Consider the following 19729-nt stretch of genomic DNA (forward strand, 5'->3'; position numbering starts at 1 on the left):
CAGTTCCTCGACAGATGTGTTGCTAAGACAAATATTTTCTGTCTGCCAGTTTAACATGTGCTGTCATGGCATCTCCAATCAAGATAGTGGCCATATGTGGTGTTCAGAACGTTCAGAAATAGTTTTGTTTAGTTTAGACTTATCATAACAGGAAAGGAAGTTTCATTAAAACATCAAATTACAACACAGCATTTAAAAGTAAAGCATAAATTGTTACACAAATTCCAATAGTTCTTCTAGTGTCCATAAGCAGTATTGTCTTTGAGAGATGTTTGTAAATCCATGAAATGTCTGTTTTGGGATAAATCCTTTATAATTCAGAGTTTCTGGAGTAAGGGAGGTTGAGAAAGGTGGGCCGTTGGCTGGCTCTTCCCCCTCTTGGAGAGGGGAACACCAGGTATGGCATCAGCCCCTTTGAGGCTTATCCAGAAGATAGTGGCATTGTATGAGACGTCATATAATGCAATCAGTCGTCCTGGTGATCAGTACTGTGTCTTACTGAGTGGATCAGAAATAGTTGTGTTGGCGGTTTAACTCTCTGCTACATGCCGTGAAGGACTGAAATCCTGCAGCGCCCGCAAGGTGCCCCTGCTCAAGAAAGAACTTGTACAGGCCCGTCTGAAGTTTGCCAATGAACATCTGAATGATTCAGAGGAGAACTGGGTAAAAGTCTTGTGGACAGACGAGGCCAAAATCAAGCTCTTTGGCATCACTCAACTCGCCGTGTTTGGAGGAGGAGGAATGCTGCCTATGATCCAAGAACCATCCCCACTGTCAAACACGGAGGTGGAAACATTATGATTTGGGGTGTTTTTCTGCTAATGGGACAGGACAACTTCACCGCATCAAAGGGACGATGGACAGGGCCATGTACCGTCAGATCTTGGGTGAGAACATCCTTCCCTCAGCCAGGGCATTGAAAATGGGTCGTGGATGGGTATTCCAGCATGACAAGGACCCAAAACACACAGCCAAGGCAATAAAGGAGTGGCACAAGAAGAACCACATTAAGGTCCTGGAGTGTGTGGAGTCTCCAGACCTTAATCCCATTGAAAATCTGTGGCGGGAGCTGAAGGTTTGAGTTGCCAAACATCAGCCTCGAAAGCTTAATGACCTAGGAGAAGATCTGCAGGGCTCAACGTTAAATTTTTTTGCTGGGTTTGAAACTTACTGGCCCCAAGACCATTTTTACTGGCCCCCCCTCCAAAAGTTGTAATTTATCATTGTTAGAACAAAACCAAAGACTTATAAATTATGTTATTCTGTTAACATGTTTAACCATTTATTAAACACATCCTGGATATAAAAAGGAACAAAAATGAAATCACATTTCTAATGATAAAAAATAAAAGGGTAGTAGTCAGCAAAACAATTGACTTATAACCTCAAACATGACGCGCTCTCTCCCCTGCTGACAGCCATCTCTGCACAACTCTGTCTGTCTGAAACTGAAACCTCTGGTCCCTCAATGCTAATATATAAAAGCTTCCATAGCATTTCATCAGTATGATACCGAGTACCCAAGTCGACGCCATTCTTCTACTGCAGTTCAATAGCTTGGGGGAACGAGGCGAACGGCTGGTCTGTCTTAATTACGTGATATGCCGTTGTTATAAGTTGTGCAATAACATGATGGGCATCTGCATTTTAATTCCTGACCAGCATGGTCAACGGCCCGGAAGATGGATTGTCAAAATGTTAAGTTTTACAATGCCTTTTTTTAATATTTTTTTTTTATCAATGCTTTGCAGCGGCCAGATCGGGACAGTGAGTTGCTAGTTTAACTGTCCCAACGTTACTTTTTACGTTTTTCTGGATTTTGTTGTTGTTGTTATTCTGTCTCTGTGTTCAAATAAACCTACCATTAAAATTCTAGACTGATTATTTATTTGTCAGTGGGCAAAAGTACAAAATCAGCAGTGGATAAAATAATTTTGTCCCTCTCTCAAACTGGTGCCATTCCTCAGAACAATGGAAGCCGATTGACCCAGAGGACAAGAAACGGTATGACCGGGAGTTCCTCTTGGAGTTTCAGTTCAGCAGCGCCAGCATGCATAAGCCTGAGGGCCTGCCCCTCATCAGTGATGTGGTCCTTGACAAGGTACGACCACATCCTGCACAGCACATTTGGAATTGCAATGAAAGGTGCAATTCCAAATGTAAGTGCATGAAAGGTACTTAAATGTATGTTTACTTAGCAACTATGTTCAGGAAGAAAAACCTTGCTAGTCAAAAACTTTGAACTTTCATGCTTTTCTAACTAGAGACAATGGATATTAATATTCAGTTTAACTCCCTTTATTCATCCTGAAGAAAATTCAAGAATACTATTCATATCTTGCAGTTGATATTAGTTGATTAGTTGATATTGTGTGTGTGTGTGTGTGTGTGGCAGGCCAACAAGACCCCGCTGCGTCCTGCAGATCCGGGTCGTCTGATGATTACTGGTCCTGACTTCACCCCCTCCTTTTTGGGGAACCTGGGCAGGCAGTCGACTGGCCCGCGGGGCCCGGTAAGAGACAGACTGAATGTTTAAGTGGTCTTTGCTCATTTGCCACACTCTGTTTGCTCCTTTAAGTCCATTGTGCTAGTACATAAAGAAACATTTTGGTCACTTTTAGAACCCATAATAGTGATAAGTTACTGAGTTACTTTGTTAGGTACGTTTCTAATACTTATTAGGTCTCAATGGTCTCATCTCATCTCAAATAGTGGGCTAGCATTAGTGAACGACGCTTTGTGTGTTTACAGAGTTCATAGGCCTTGTCTCCTCCATCTAGTCTTCCATTGAAGGTCATGGCTCGTTCTTGCTTACCTCATCGCTCCAACCTGCCCTCCTTCCACTCCTGGAAGTGCGTTCGTACTCTCTCACCCCTCACCTACCTCCCTTCCCCCTCTCCCCAGCCCCCTGGCCCACGTCGTTCCCAGCAGGGCCAGAGGAAGGAGCCGCGGAAAATCATCACCAGCATGTCTCTGTGCGACGACGTGCAGCTCAACAAGGCAGAGAAGGCCTGGAAGCCCTCGGCTAAGAAGCCGGCATCAGGCCGTGGCCTTACCGGGGCGGAGGAGTCTGAGGAGGAAGACCCAGAGCAGGTCAAGACCCAGGAGCTGTTCAAGCGCGTGCGAAGCGTCCTCAACAAACTGACACCCCAGATGTTCCAGCAGCTGATGAAGCAGGTGACCGACTTGACCATCGACACAGAGGAGAGGCTGAAGGGTGTCATCGACCTCATATTTGAGAAGGCCATTTCAGAGCCCAACTTCTCAGTGGCCTACGCCAACATGTGCCGCTGCCTTATGGGGGTGAGTGTTGTCACGAAGACGCTTGTTATCTGCAAGTCCTTTTCCGGTCCTCCTTTTTAGCTCAAGCAACTGAATGTAAAAAATCTTAAGGAACAGATTTAACCTCATAGAATCTCTTGACTCTTTCCATTTAACCATAGAACTATCTTTTCTCATATCCTTCTTACCTACCTCTTTCTTCTCTCACCTCTCTCCCATGTTAGGCTTTTCCCCAACTTTCTATCCACCACCCTTTGTGTGTTTAAGTAATTTACAAGCATCTCCTTTCCTTGCCCCCTTTCTCATTCTTTTTTTCCAGCTCAAAGTCCCCACAACTGACAAGCCAGGAGTCACTGTGAACTTTCGCAAGCTGCTGCTCAACCGCTGCCAGAAGGAGTTTGAGAAGGACCAGGACGATGACGAGATATTCGAGCGGAAGCAGAAGGAGATGGAAGCTGCCAAAGAGGTTGGAGACGTAACCGTACACTGAAACGTTTGAATCCATAGACATAAAACGTGGTTGACTCCTTCAAGTCCAACCCCAGCATCTTGTTTTGAGAGGCAAAGCTGAACTCTCCAGCTGTTTCAAAAAGATCACATACCGTATTTCTTCGATTAAACGCTGCAGCATTTATTACACTGTTCATTTTTGGTGCAGCGTTTATTCGAGGGTGGCGTTTAATTAGTAAGAGAGATTTAGTGAATTGTAGCTGCAGTGAGAGGCAAGTAGGGTGAAGTGCCTTGCCCAAGGACACAGGTACATGTGTGATTTACTTGTGTAATAAATACTGTGTTTTAATTTAACCAATTAAATAACCTTTATTTTTATTTTTTGGTGCAGCGTTTAATCAAGGGCGGCCTTTATTACACAATGTTCATTTTTGGTGCGCGTTTCTTTGAGGGTGGCGTTTATTTAAGGGCGGCATTTAATCGAAGAAATACGATAAGATTCAAATGTCAAAATTCAGACCTAGGGGATAGACAAAAAAAAGGGCAAATTAAGTTTAACTTGGAGCTGACCGCCTGTCTGATCCCCACCCGAGCAGGAAGAGCAAGCCAGCCTGAAGGCGGAGCTTGAGGAGGCCAAGGACAAGGCACGGCGGCGCTCTCTGGGCAACATCAAGTTCATCGGGGAGCTGTTCAAGCTGAAGATGCTGACGGAGGCCATCATGCACGACTGCGTGGTGAAGCTGCTGAAGAACCATGACGAGGAGTCCCTGGAGTGTCTCTGCAGGCTGCTGTCCACCATCGGCAAAGACCTGGACTTCGAGAAGGCCAAGGTGAGCCACATGCCTTTTTACTACGCTTCCTTTGACTCCAAAGATGACCATCTTTTTGAGCCGAGTGTCTGGGCCACTGACTTAAGTGATGGGATTGAGAGACTGAGGATGTCACATTAGTGGAGACACATCACACAAACACGCACATGCTTTCCACTGCCACCCTGAACTCGTCTGCCTCTGTTCTTCTAAGCCTCGTATGGATCAGTACTTCAACCAGATGGACAAGATCATCAAGGAGAAGAAGACCTCGTCCAGGATTCGCTTCATGCTCCAGGATGTTCTGGACCTCAGGAGGGTATGCTGCATCCTTGTCTGTCCCAAAGACTGTTTATCTCTCTCGCCCCCTTCCTCCTATCCGTCTCCTACCTCTCCCTTACCTTGTTCTCGTAACTCCGTACTGCCTCATTCTTACCTCACTTTGCTACCTCTTCCTCATCAACTCCATCTTACCTCTCCAGGGCTCGCAAATTTCTAAATCTCTGGTAGCCCTTTGGGCAGGCGCTCTTCAGATTTTGAAAACAGTTTTTCAAAACACATATCTACAATTGGATATAAAATAACCTAATAAGAATCATCAATACAAATATGCATTTTAATGTAAATGAATAATTCACATTCACAAAGTGTGGTATTTTTATAATTATATAGAATTTATTGCCAGTTTTTTGAGGCAAGTTGGGTGTGCTTTGCCTTCGGCAAGGGCACAACCTTTGTTCTCTCACATATATATTATTATTATTAGTGTGTTTGCTGCAAGCAAAAACACTGTTGTTATTCTGCATACTTATTAGTGTGCTTGCTGCAAGCAAAAACACTATTGTTATTCTGCATACTTGTTAGTGTGTTTGCTGCAAGCAAAAACACTATTGTTATTCTGCATACTTATTATTAGTATATATATTTTTTTTTATTAGTGTGTTTGCTGCAAGCAAAAACACTTGTTATTCTGCTTACTTATTGGGTGTGCTCAAGCCTTCGGCGAGAGCACAACCTTTGTTCTCTCACATATATATTTATTTATTATTATTATTTATTTTCGCCCCCCTAAGGATCAGTCAATATTTGGACTACATACACAACGGCGGTGTCAAAAGGTTTGTCTTGGTAGCGATTGCGTTGGTTGTATTTTTATTTACGTTCCGTTGCATGGTTTAAGTAGAAATTGCGTTTTTGTGGTGAAAAGTGAAGCTAACGGTGGCTAATTTGCTAGCCACAGTCACTGACGTTACTAACGTCACTACGTCACTAACGTCACGAAAACACGCGTGACTACCTGTAGCAGAACATTCGTTTCACATCTGTTAACTTGGGGGATAGCTAGGCTAACTATAGCTTTACTGCAAGGCAGCTGCAGAAACGCCACAAGCAAAGAGGCCAGGGTGATAACTATTTACTCATTTTACTTTGTGATGTGAAACACAATTATGAAATGTAATGTACAATATTAGCTGATATTATTAAGGAAGTAGGCCCACATCTACTTTTGGAAACGGTAGTCTACTATTTCACTGAAGCATTAGCATCATGACATTAGCCTCTGTTGCCCGGGCAACACATACTACAGTGGTCTATGATGCATTTGTTTTCAATCTTTAAAATAAACATTCCTCACAAATACATTTTCGTTGTAGGATTTATTATGACATTACATTACAAGTAAACGATTTGTGGGTGAAATTATCATTACCTGTGGTTTCAAACCAGTGTTGCTCACTGCAATGCTGTAGCCTACGCGAGACACTACAAAAACATCTACACAGCTGTAGGAAGTCAAACGGCGACAGAACATGTTCGGCACTCCCCTTACTTAAATCAAAAGTCTATCTACTGTAACTACTAACCTGAACTTCATTGCCACAGCCTAAACGTTGTCAATCTGTTCATGAAAATAATTAATTTCAGCCTAAACCGTACAACGGAACGTTAAATCCAATTCAACCAACGCAATCGCTACCAAGACGAACACAGCAGTAGTCTACTAGTACTGTACCGTAGTAGTACAATTTACCGGGGCAGCTTCTCCACACAGGGCTATATCGCATTTTGCCTTGTTACTGACAATGATCGCTACCAGTGAGCTTTTTATGAATGTCAAGCTTATTTACGTTTTGGGGGGCATATTTTCAGTTAGCAGATGGGACTGTCTGAGTCGCGATTCCATCTTCTACTGCCGGGTAACGTCGTAGAATAATCTTCAAAGGGGGTTCTTTATTAATGAATGAATGCAATGAGTAGGCTACATGCCTGAAAATATCACAAGAAGGGAAAAACTTAAAATGACGTTTAAGTCATAGAGATTAGGTCCATTTTTACACTGGTCTGCCAAATTTATTCGTTTTGATTCAACGATGAGGCTGCCTCTTGCAGGGGAAATGAGAAGACATCTATTTCATTCTACACTTCACTCGTATTTTCAGTTGTAAATGAGCAGCAAAAAAAATGCTTTTAAATCTATTTAATCTTTATAAATAATAAGTATGCATTTTCATATAAAATATACAGAAATCAGTTGTAAAAATGTCATTCAAAAACGGACCCCTGTGCAACCGACGCAAGCAAGCACACCCTACAATTTCCCCAGAAATTGTACCCTCTCTAGTTGGGTGTGCTTTGCCTTCGGCAAGGGCACAACCTTTGTTCTCTCACATATATATTTATTACTATTTATTTTTGCCCCCCTAAATCTTTGTCAATATTTGGCCTACATAGACAACCTAGGTGTCAAAAGTTTTGTCTTGGTAGCGATTGAGTTGCTTGTATTTTTATTTACGTTCCGTTGCATGGTTTAGGCTCAAGTTAAGTTTTTGTGGCGAAAAGTGAAGCTAACGGAGGCTAATTTGCTAGCCACAGTCACTGACGTTACTAACGTCATTAACGTCACGAAAACACGCGTGACTACCTGTAGCAGAACATTCGTTTCGCATCTGTTAACTTGGGGGATAGCTAGGCTAACTATAGCTTTACTGCAAGGCAGCTGCAGAAACGCCACAAGCAAAGAGGCCAGGGTGATAACTATTTACTCATTTTACTTTGTGATGTGAAATGTAATGTACAATATTAGCTGATATTATTAAGTAGGCCCACATCTACTTTCGGAAACGGTAGTCTACTATTTCACTGAAGCATTAGCATCATGACATTAGCCTCTGTTGCCCGGGCAACACTTACTACAGTGGTCTATGATTAGGGTTGCCACCTCCAATGTGGTCAAATAAGGGACACCTTGGCAGTGGCCAATGTCGGGGGGAAATATTTAAGCAGGGGTTGTCCCCCAGGAGATTTTGGGTGTTAAATACTTCATTTCCTGCATTCTGGTGATTGTTTTCTTAACCAAATTGTGGTTTTAATGCATCAACTTAAATTCCTCTGCCACTCTAAACATAAAATTAATGCAGAGCTGCATCTAATATATTTAAGATGCCCTAAATGGAAAATGTTGTTTTTATTACATTTAAGTGCCTTAAAATGTTTGATCTTGACTTGACTTGACTACATTTACATTTAGCAGACACTCTTATCTAGAGTGACTTACAGTAAGTACAGGGACATTCCCCCCGAGTAAGTAGGGTGAAGTGCTTTGCCTAAGGACACAACGTCAATTTGCACGGCCTGGAATCGAACCAACGACCTTCTGATTAATAGCCCAACGCCCTAACCGCTCAGCCATCTGACCCCCAGTTTAGTTATGACTAAACATAACTAAACTGGCATCTGTGCAGTTTCAAGAGTTTTCTTTCACAATCCTATACTGAATCCTATACTGGAAGTCTACTGTTGAACAAAATATGAATCACAGTAAAGTATTTTTATTTATTTTTTGTGGGGGCTTTAAGGATTAAAACACCAGATCCTGGACATGTGCAATATGTTTGGTCTGTAAAAATTAACTATTTAATTTGGAAGAAGCAAGAAACCATTGATAAACTCAGAAATAGCAAATGACCTGGTAGACCACCAAAGACCACTATGGTGGATATTTAATTTATTTGTGAAATTAAATTAACAATACAATTAGTTGTGAAGATAAATGCATTAAGTTCAGAATATTTTTTGCTGTCAAGCCGATCAGAACAACTGTTAAAAGAGCAGGGCTCCTTTAAGAGATTGAGGCAGGAACTTGATTATTAGAATGCCAAGTCATTACAATCATCATCGACCGTGCTACACATGGGACTTCTTAGTTTGGTTTACCGTATTCAAATGTGTCCTTTTAGTTAAATGTTTGCATGCATCCAATCAGTAAGTTAAATGTTATGTATTAAGTGTTCTTAGTAGCTATATGCCACATTGAGTTTTAAAAATACTGTTGGAATTAATGGTTAGCTAGTTATCTAATTCATCATACTGGGTTTGTAACTGCCCTGACGTGATAGTCCCCTTCTGAGTGCTGTTTCAGGTCTGACAGGCCACCATGGGCGACAGAAAATATCCTGTGGCAAACTTTACAGTTTGCCTTGAATTTGTTTCCCATGACGGGACTCACCCACTCGTTCTCCGTCTGCCATTCACTTCTATATTTTGAAAGCCTCTTTCGTTTGACAGGCGGACATGGGCCGAAGGTAGGGTTATTAGCCGACATTTTTAAAAGCCCCGCGTCCGAGTCTACGTAACCATGGTAACAATGACGTTGCTTGACTGCCTGTCATTCTGATATTCAAGAGTTTCACGAGACAGACGTATCAGAATGACAGGCAGTCACTGTCACTCAACGTCATTGTTACCATGTCTCGTGAAACTCTTGGTTTTATTATATTATTTCTCATGTAGGAGCATGTGAAAACGTAACGTAAGCATTAGAGTAGGTTTAGCACGAAAATACGGGACATATTGCCGTCCCGTATTGAACAATACAATTTACCGTCCCGTACTGAGTCAATACGGGACGGTAAATTGTATTGTTCAATACGGGACGGTCCCGTATTATACGGGACGGGTGGCAACCCTATCTATGATGCATCTGTTTTCAATCGTTAAAATAAACATTCCTCACAAATACATTTTCGTTGTAGGATTTATTATGACATTACATTACAAGTAAACGATTTGTTGGTGAAATTATCATTACCTGTGGTTTCAAACCAGTGTTGCTCACTGCAACGCTGTAGCCTACGCCAGACACACTACAAAAACATCTACACAGCTGTTTAGGAAGTTAAACGGCGACAGAACATGTTCGGCACTCCCCTTACTTAAATAAAAAGTCTTTCAATAGGTGAAACTATCTGACTACTAACCTGAACTTCATTGCCACAGCCTAAACTTTGTCAATCTGTTCATGATAATAATTAATTTCAGCCTAAACCGTACAACGGAATGTTAAATCAAATTCAACCAACGCAATCGCCAAGACGAACACAGCAGTAGTCTAGTACTGTACTGTAGTAGTACAATTTACCGGGGCAGCTTCTCCACACAGGGCTATATCGCATTTTGCGTTGTTACTGACAATGATCGCCACCAGTGAGCTTTTTATGAATGAGCGATTTTCCACTACATAAACGTCAATCTTATTTATGTTTTTGGGGGCATATTTTCAGTTAGCAGAATTGTACTGTTTGAATCGCGATTCCATCTTCTACTGCCGGTAACGTAAGGGGGTTCTTTATTAATGAATGAATGCAATATGAGTAGGCTAAATGACTGAAAATATCACGAGAAGGGAAAACTTAAAAGGACCTTTAAGTCGATTTTTAGATTAGGTCTGCCAAATGTATTCGTTTTGATTCAGCTATGAGACTGCCTCTTGCAGGGGAAATGAGAAGACATCATATTTCATTCTACACTTCACTCCTATTTTGAGTTGTAAATGAGCAGCAAAAAAAAGATGCTTTTAAATCTATGTAATCTTTTATAAATAATAAGTAGGCCCTATGCATTTTTATATAAAATATACAGAAATATCAGTTGTAAAAATGTCATTCAAAAACGGACCCCTGTGAAACCGACGCAAGCAAGCACACCCTACAATTTCCCCAGAAATTGTACCCTCTCTAGTTCTTTTATGCTTTTTATATAGCAGAATGAGTGTGTATTAGCACATGGATTCAAACATTTTGACACACATAGTAAAGCATTCACATGAAAGTGGGGATTAATTTTTTATTGATCATGACTTTTTCGTCAAACAATTGTATTCTGCGTATTCGATACAAGTTTTGAAGCTAAACTTCGCTGCGGAAAAATCAGCATGATCAAAACATCCCCATCATATTTTTCCTTAAAATAACAAATCAAGAAAGTGAATAACGTGAATCAAGGGAGGAATTTGAGTACATTACTTCAGATTGCCCGTTGGGCAGGCTGGTGATGCATTTTGGTAGCCCGGCTGGAAAACACAATATCCCTGTTAAGTCGGGCTAGCAATTTTGCGAGCCCTACTCTCTCCTACGTTTCCCTTCTTTAACACAACTTCTTGCTCTCCTTCTCCCCTTATAGATTTGAGATTAAATGTTATACTTTAAGTTCTCTTTCTGTCCTTTGCAGTGTAACTGGATTCCTCGTAGAGGTGACCAGGGCCCTAAGACCATCGATCAGATCCACAAGGAGGCGGAGCTGGAGGAGCACAGAGAGCAGATCAAGGTGCAGCAGCAGCTGCTAAACAAGAAGGACGGTGGAGGAGGAGGAGGAGGAGGCCGGATGGGAGTAGGTGGCTCAGGAGGCCGGGGGGGGCCCCACACCCCCGGGGGAGGCCGGGGTAGCCAGCCTCAAGACGAAGGCTGGAACACGGTGCCCATCTCAACCAAGAACAGGCCCATCGACACCAGCCGTCTTAGCAAGATCACCAAGGTGGGTGGATCCTGCAGGGGCCTTTTAACATATAAGCTCCAATGGGTCATTAATCAGAAAAGAGATAGGTGGGTAAAACTGTATTTTACAAGCTTGTACCCATTAGAGAGCAATCTGATTCAGGAAAACATATCAGTTACATTACATTTATTCATTTACATGGCAGTTGTTATGGTGTTTTTTTTTTGTGTGTACGCTCCCCTCAGCCCGGTGCTCTGGACTTTAATAACCAGTTGCTGGCCCCCGGGGGTAAAGGCATGTGGGGTAGCTGGGGTAAGGGCAGCAGTGGAGGAACTGGAGCCAAGCCAGCCAGCGGAGGAGAACAGGGTAAACACACTCAAACACACATCTATTATCATTTGGTTGTTACGCAAGGAGGTGGAACTACGGTAACTTAATGCTTCAATCCTCTTTGTCTTTCAGAGCCTGGCCGTCCAGCCACCAGCACCCTTAACCGCTTCTCAGCTCTGCAGCTGTCTGCCCCACCTTCATCATCCTCCTCTTCCTCAGACGCTGACTGCAGGGTGCCCCTGAGGTAGGGTCAGACATTCGCCACTTTCCCTTCTGTTAATATCCTTCTCTCATCTCTTGTTCTCTCTCCTGCAGTCTTCTGTCCAACTCCCCAGTCGGTCACCTCCACTTTACTCTTCTCTCTCTCTCAGGTCCAGCTCAAGTCGGGACCGTGGCAGCGACCACTTTGAGCGACCTGACAGCCGCGAGGAATGCAGCGCCCGGCCAACTGTCACGAAGCACAGCTTCAGCAGGGAGACAGAGGAGCACGGCGGGCAAGGGGGAGAAGGTCGCTCATCCGCAGAGCCTGTACGCCGTGTGGCTAGCATGACGGATGACATGGACAGAGGCAGCCGCGACCGAGCGCCAAGCAAGGAACCGGCCGGTAAGGGGGTTGGGGGGTAAAATGAAAAAAAAGTTAGCAAATGGGTAGATTTGGGAGTGAGTTTGTTGTGGTCAGTAACAGGGCTGGACTGGGACAAAAAAAATCCCTGGCATTTTTGCTCAGACCGGCCCACCATAATCGGTCGGACACAAGTGCCATGGCCAGTCACTAAGCTACAGCACTAAACATGTCGATTATTTTTGCACATGTTGAGGCATCAACCTCTAGACCAGTGGTTCTCAACCTTTTTTGCTCCATGACCCACATTTTAAGATACCAGCGCAGTCGCGACCCAACAACAAATAATAATCAGCATGAATCATCAGGCCAATAATTTAACAATTGTATTATTATAATTACTACCACTACTAATAGGCTTAATACTATACCACTGTTTTACTGTGAAAACACATGCAACTGTTTAACAGTCAGGATCAGTAATGCAATCATGGACTTAGGCCTATATGCTCAACTTCTTTGAGAAATCATGGACTTAAGCCATACATTTTCAACTTTCTTAACAGGAAATTATGAATTTACATGTTCAACTTCTAAAGGAGAATCCATGGACTTACACATTCACCTTTTTAGTCATAGATGGACTTACATGTTCCACTTATCACAGGTCGCAACCCAAGGGTTGAGAACCGCTGCTCTAGACTTTAACTTTTTTGGGCCCGCAACTTCTCCGCACCCCCCTTGCCCTTGCGCTTTTGTTTCTCCTTCCTAATCCACATATTTTTGGCTCTGAGCCACTGCATCTGACACAAGAAACAGAGGGAGAGGGGTGGAGCCTGTTAAGAGATGTGATTGGGCGAGCCCAGTGTCTGTATGGAAAATGAACCAATGGGCCGCTGTTCCTGCTTTATGAGCCGGTTGTTAGCCAATTTTAAGTTTATAAAAAAATATATATATATATTTGCGTATCATATCGGCCCCAAGTGTTCAGGCCTGGTCAGTAATGTTTGCTGTTGTTCCTCCACAGTAAAGCGTGAGAATGCCCCCACTCCTCCCTCCAAGCCTGCCATGACCGAAGAGGAGTTGGACAAGAAATCAAACGCCATCATCGAAGAATACCTCCACATAAATGACATGAAGGTATGCAACCGCAGGACCTCACAGAAACACTACACAGAAACATACGGTTGAGTACATTCACATTGCCATGCTCAATGTGACATGTCTCATTCTCTCTCACACACACACTTCCTCAGGTATACATGCAACCACTCCCTTAAACACAAAGATCGCACACAAGCACAAATGGTATTTCTCAACTAAAAAAGACCTGAAAGACGTGTTATTGATTGCTTTTCTCTCCTGGGCTGTAGGAGGCGCTGCAGTGTGTGGCAGAATTGAACAGCGGCTCGCTACTGTTTGTGTTTGTGCGGAACGGTGTGGAGTCTACCCTGGAGCGTAGCACCATTGCCAGGCAACACATGGGCCTGCTACTGCATCAGCTCTACAAATATGGCTCTCTGACTGCTCAGCAATATTACCACGGGTGAGACAGCTGTGTGTGTGGGAAAAGATGCGAAACGTCTGTTTTAAATATAATGCCGTGAGGTAATAATAAAAAAATTCTAAGGAGACCTGGGTGTTGGGGGGGGGGGGGGATCATAGGCTACAAGAGATCCTGGAGGTAGCCGAGGACATGGCCATAGACATCCCCCACATCTGGCTCTACCTGGCTGAACTCATCACTCCGATGCTCCATGAGGGAGGCATCCCCATGGGACAGCTGTTCAGGTGAGACCAAGGCTGCACATGCGCAGCTGCACTCGGGAAAGGCCTACACACTGTGCTCTGAGATGCCGCTTACACAGAAAATTGTGTATCAGCAGTAAATAAATAAGTCCCTGTCCGTGTGCAGGGAGATCTCCAAGCCCTTGGTGCCTCTGGGTAAAGCAGGTGTTCTGCTAGTTGAGATGCTCACTCTCCTCTGCAAAGAAATGGTATGTGTGACTTCACCTCAAATACCAAATTAATGACAGTCGTCCATACATACTAATGATGAATGCTTTTACAAATGGACTGAACATGCAGTACAGTGTGTGTGTGTGAACACAGTAATAACAATGTCTGTCTGTGTGTGTGTTAGACCCACAAGAAGGTTGGTGGACAGTGGAGAGAAGGAGGGCTGAGCTGGAGTGACTTCCTTGCCAAAGACGAGGACATCAACAAGTTTGTCACTGAACAGGTCAGAACCGTGTGTCCACGCCTCTTTCTGCATCACGCCAGTCAATTGGATAATATTTGTGACAGGTGCTGGTATTTAGTCCGCATTTAGTTCATGGTAGTTTCCGTTAGAGGGCCGTATTTTAACGATCTGAAACGCAAGTAACTTTGTGGGCGGAACTCGGGCGCTGTTGCTATTATGCCGGCGGTAGTGCTTGAAGTGGAGAAAAAAAGGTGCCGGTACTCTCTTCCATTGGCAAATCATTATGAAATTTGAGATTTCTACAGTGAAAAACAAAACTTGGAGATATTGCTGGTACAACAACAATTTATTGTTAGCCTATTTATTAACAACATAAATGCATAGCCCCTGGAACATATTTTATCAGGGGGGTGGCTTAATGTTGCGGCAGGGACGGACTGGGAGTAAAAATAGGCCCTGGACTTTTATCCAGACCAGCCAACCAGAACCGGCCTCCGTATATGCCACCACAGCTGCCTGCTAATGCATGCATAGTCTGTGTTTGATGTGATGCTAGTTCGGGAGTTCGATACTTAAAGGCCAACTTTTTTGACATTAGCCTGTGTTGCCCGGGCAACACATACTACAGTGGTCTATGATGTATCTGTTTTCAATCGTTAAAATAAACATTCCTCACATATACATTTTCGTTGTATGATTTATTCTGACATTAGTAAACGATTTGTTGGTGAAATTACCATTACCTGTGGTTTCAAACCAGTGTAGCTCACTGCAACGCTGTAGCCTACCCGAGACAATAGTGTGAGTAGCTAACAAAAACTCCTCAGCTGTTCAAGTCAAACGGCTACAGAACATGTTCGGCACTCCCCTTACTCAAAAGTCTTTCAATCGTTGAAACAATCTGACTACTAACCTGAACTTCATTGCCACAGCCTAAACTTTGTCAATCTGTCCATGAAAATAATTAATTTCAGCCTAAACCGTACAACGGAACGTTAAATCAAATTCAACCAACGCAATCGCTACCAAGACGAACACAGCAGTAGTCTAGTACTGTACTGTAGTAGTAGAATTTACCGGGGCAGCTTCTCCACACAGGGCTATATCGCATTTTGCGTTGTTACTGACAATGATCGCTACCAGTGAGCTTTTTATGAATGAGCGATTTTCCACTAAATAAATGTCAAGCTTATTTACGTTTTTGGGGGCATATTTTCAGTTAGCAGATGGTACTGTTTGAATCGCGATTCTATCTTCTGCCGGTAAAGTCGTAGAATAATCTTCAAAGGGGGTTCTTTATTAATGAATGAATGCAATACGAGTAGGCTAAATGCCTGAAAATATCACTAGAAGGGACAACTTAAAAGGACGTTTAAGTCATAGAGATTAGGTCCATTTTTACACCGGTCTGCCAAATGTATTCGTTTTGATTCAGCCTGTCAGCTGCCTCTTGCAGGGGAAATGAGAAGACATCATATTTCATTCTACACTTCACTCGTATTTTGAGTTGTAAATGAGCAGCAAAAAAAAGATGCTTTTAAATCTATGTAATCTTTATAAATAGTATAGCCCGATGCATTTTTATATAAAATATACAGACCCCTGTGCAACCGACGCAAGCAAGCACACCCTACAATTTCCCCAGAAATTGTATACTCTCTAGTTTATCATTGTTACAACAAAACCAAAGACTTATAAGTTGTGTTATTCTGTTATTAATGTTTAACCATTTATTAAACACATCCTGGATATAAAAAGAACAAAAATGAAATCACATTTCTAGTGATAAAAAATAAAAAGGTAATAGTCAGAAAAACAATTGACTTTTAACCTCAAACATGACGCGCTCTCTTCCCTGCTGACAGCCATCTCTGCACAACTCTGTCTGGCTGAAACTGAAACCTCTGGTCCCTCAATGCTATATATATATAAAAGCTTCCATAGCATTTCATCAGTATGATACCGAGTACCCAAGTCGACGCCATTCTTCTACTGCAGTTCAATAGCCTGGGGGAACGAGGCGAACGGCTGGCCCCGTCTTAATTACGTGATATGCCGTTGTTATATAAGTTGTGCAATAACACGATGGGCATCTACATTTAAATTCCTGACCAGCATGGTCAACGGCCTGGAAGATGGATTGTCAACCATCCGCTTAACGCTAGCTGTCACGCAAACCAGGTGCTGTCTGCGAGCATGGCTGGTCAGGGATTGTTTTCGAAAATTGTCGGTGCCTGTGTAAAAAGATCCACTTTTGTCTGCTTTAGACGGGGACAGATGACACAGTGCATCTTCGTTCCATAAAAAAAAGTTGCTTCCGTTTGAGCTCGTAGCTCTACTTTGCTTAGCCTGGCTCTGCCCACCTACGTACTTCCGCTCAATTTTGATTTTGCTTCTGTACTAGGTTTGGCCATGAGGTACGTAAGTCAGATGTCTCCGGTTAATTTTCTACCGGCCAATCAGCGAACAGAGTGAGTGGCTGAGAATGATGACGTTGATGTTGTGCGCTAGTTTGTGTTGTAGTTCCGTAATGGCAGCGGAGAAAGATGCGAGCGAAGCCATTCGGTCCGTTGTAGCAACGCTGCCGAATATCCATAAGCTAAAGCCGGATCAAGAACAAGTTTTTCTGAGTTTTGTTGGTGGCCATGATGTTGTGGCCCTCCTCCCCACGGGGTTCGGGAACAGTTTGATTTTCCAGCTACGGCAGCTAGCTCTGTTACAGTAGTGGTGAAGGAATTGGATAAGGCTAACGCTAGCGATTGGTTATGGCAGATCAGAGTGGCTCTGGTTAGATCCAATAGTTTTAAACTTCAACAGAGTACCCGCCTACAAGGAAGTCAACGTTTGTCAATGGAGCGAGGCCAGACTCTGTACAAATGAAATGTACGAGAGTCTGTTTAGGACCAGGCTATACTTTGCTGCCATCTTCACTTTATTGTCTCACGCCAGTCTCGCGCCAGTTGTCAAAAAATGTATAGAGATTAGAGAATTACAATTTGACAACCACTCGTCACTCACTACTCAACTCTTGATTTGCCAACTGTGCGCCCCACGAGCTGCAAAGTTATTTATGCATTTAGCAGATAGCAAAACATATGAAGGATGTTAACTTTTACAATGCGATTTTTTTTTTTCAATCAATAATTTGCAGTGGCCCGATCGGGCCAGTGAGTTGCTAGTTTAACTGTCCCGACGTTACTTTTTACTGGCATTTACAATACGTCGTTACGTCAATTATTAATTGGCAGCATTTATGCCATTTAGAACATACTTTGAGTGGAAGGTCTCTTTAAGTAGCCTAACCTTATTGCTTTAGGGGAAATAGGACAAAAGTATGTGCAATATGACATTAGTTATTAGACTATTAAATTAACGTGCTCCGAAAGATAGGGTTAGGGTTAGAACTTGGTTTTGGCTGGGGGGGGGGGGGGGGGGGGCTTCGGAGAGACAGACCTGCCCCCACTGCTAAAAAAAAATCCTAAAGGAAACAGTGTAGTACCTCTTAAATCTGAGAAGATCCCCTTGAAAGATTTCGAACTTTTTCTACACTTTCTACAGGCAGGTAATTGGTGGAAACAATAACTGGTTAACTCTACCCTCAACCATATGGACATCTGCGCTAACGTAGCTCACAACTGTTTTCGTATAAGGAAGGCATACGGCACATGGCTGTCGATTTTCTACATGTTTAGTACATAACAGCAACAGAAAAACATGAACATGTTTGCATACATATTGCTAGATGATCACACAGTCCATAAACAGGCCAGATAGATATGAACGGTGTTGTGAATCGACTAGATTGTTTCATTTCCATCATGCGTGTACTCCAAGATAAACAAGTCCATTGCCAATTGTCTTACCAGCAGAGATACATTTGTTAATAGCAGAGGCCACTAATTAGTTTAGTAATAATTTAGTAAACAAACACCACACTTCTGAACCCCAAAACCCAACTAGAAAACAAGCCTACTTTTCTGACAAACTAGTATTGTCATCCTAAAAATTGTTTATTAGAGTGAATTCTTCAAAACCTTTTCCCTCTGAGTATGATTTGAAGATATGAACCTTTTTACCAGCTAGCACGTATCACATTTGTATGTGTGATCTGATCATATGGATGTTTTCCTCATCACAGAAAGTGGAATTCACATTGGGGGAGGAGTTGGAGTCTAAAGAGACCAATGAGAAGAAAGTGTTGAGTGGGGAAGAGCTGAGCAAACAGCTGGACAGACTAATCCAGGACAAAGCCAACAACCAGCGCATAAGAGACTGGGTGGAGGTTTGTGTTTTCGAGACGTGCTAGTTTCTATTATACTCCTGTTGAAGATGATACGTATGCAGGTCTCTAGTCTGGAACAATACACACTCCACTTGCTTAACCCTCTCCTCTGCTCAGGCCAATCTGAAGGAGCAGCAGACCGTTTCCAACACATTTGTGCGCACCTTGATGACATCTGTGTGCCAGTCGGCCATCATATGTAAGTATAACAGATAGGGTGGTCACAATACTAGAATTTAAAAATCGATGCCGATACCCAGGAAAACACTCGGTTCTTAATACCCTTTTCGATACCATGGGGGGGAAATGACAAATTAAAGAGGCATACATGTAATAAAACTAAAACATTTGAATAATAAAAACAATAACAACACTATTTTTAAGTTGTCTAATGTAGTGCAAAAGAAATACAGTAACTAGTGGTGGGCATAGATAATTTTTTTAAATCTAGATTAATCTCACTGTAATTTTAGCGTTAATCTAGATTAATCTAGATTAAAATGGCTCATTTGAATTCCGCCAAAGGCATTCAGAATGTGTGCTACCCAAATAATGACTAAAAGTACATCTTTGAGAACGGGTTTCTCAAGCCAGGTGGCGCATTAGACCAGGAGCTCATCTCCTGTTTCCAAAATGCATCACCAACTGCTTGAGAAAGCTGTTCTACTATGATAATTGGTGATGAAAATAAATTATGTTCAATAAGATGTACTTGTGTTTATTAACTGTTTATTAGATTAGTTATCTTGGCTGATAGAGCTGTGCTGACGGGCTTGCCTCGGTTGCACTCAAACATCGTAGTTTGAGTGCTTGGCCCGGCATCTTCCGCATTAGCTAAGGGATGCTTTGTGTTTAGGTGGTATTTGAGACTGGAAGAACTCCTACAGTAAACTAATTCCGCATAGCACAAGGTACAAACAGTGGCGGCCGGGACTTTGCAGAGGCCCCCCGCAAAGTTGGAGCTCGAGGCCCCTCCCTTAAATCCACTCAAAATGTATCTCCATCCTATCTTATACATTGCTGTCTACCTTTAAATATAG

General features: G+C 42.7%; 1 protein-coding gene and 1 non-coding gene across 2 annotated transcripts in view; both read left to right on the top strand.

The window, feature by feature from the left end:
• Positions 1 to 19729, top strand: part of eif4g1a (eukaryotic translation initiation factor 4 gamma, 1a) — a 44911-nt gene that overhangs the window by 16359 nt on the left and 8823 nt on the right. Inside the window, exons 12-28 of the mRNA XM_067252599.1 lie at positions 1968 to 2101; positions 2396 to 2512; positions 2905 to 3303; positions 3602 to 3748; positions 4329 to 4562; positions 4756 to 4860; positions 11049 to 11351; positions 11558 to 11678; positions 11775 to 11886; positions 12014 to 12246; positions 13232 to 13344; positions 13578 to 13750; positions 13870 to 13995; positions 14120 to 14201; positions 14348 to 14446; positions 18546 to 18689; positions 18807 to 18888. Of these exons, the coding sequence (XP_067108700.1) occupies positions 1968 to 2101; positions 2396 to 2512; positions 2905 to 3303; positions 3602 to 3748; positions 4329 to 4562; positions 4756 to 4860; positions 11049 to 11351; positions 11558 to 11678; positions 11775 to 11886; positions 12014 to 12246; positions 13232 to 13344; positions 13578 to 13750; positions 13870 to 13995; positions 14120 to 14201; positions 14348 to 14446; positions 18546 to 18689; positions 18807 to 18888 (2724 nt within the window). The remainder of the gene's footprint in view (positions 1 to 1967; positions 2102 to 2395; positions 2513 to 2904; positions 3304 to 3601; positions 3749 to 4328; positions 4563 to 4755; positions 4861 to 11048; positions 11352 to 11557; positions 11679 to 11774; positions 11887 to 12013; positions 12247 to 13231; positions 13345 to 13577; positions 13751 to 13869; positions 13996 to 14119; positions 14202 to 14347; positions 14447 to 18545; positions 18690 to 18806; positions 18889 to 19729) is intronic.
• On the top strand, positions 4598 to 4672 carry LOC136959620 (small nucleolar RNA SNORD66). The gene has a single exon (XR_010878761.1). It is a non-coding gene; the product is annotated as a small nucleolar RNA SNORD66 (small nucleolar RNA).

The sequence above is a fragment of the Osmerus mordax genome, chromosome 16 (genome assembly GCF_038355195.1).
Source record: "Osmerus mordax isolate fOsmMor3 chromosome 16, fOsmMor3.pri, whole genome shotgun sequence".
Classification (NCBI taxonomy): Eukaryota; Metazoa; Chordata; class Actinopteri; order Osmeriformes; family Osmeridae; genus Osmerus; species Osmerus mordax.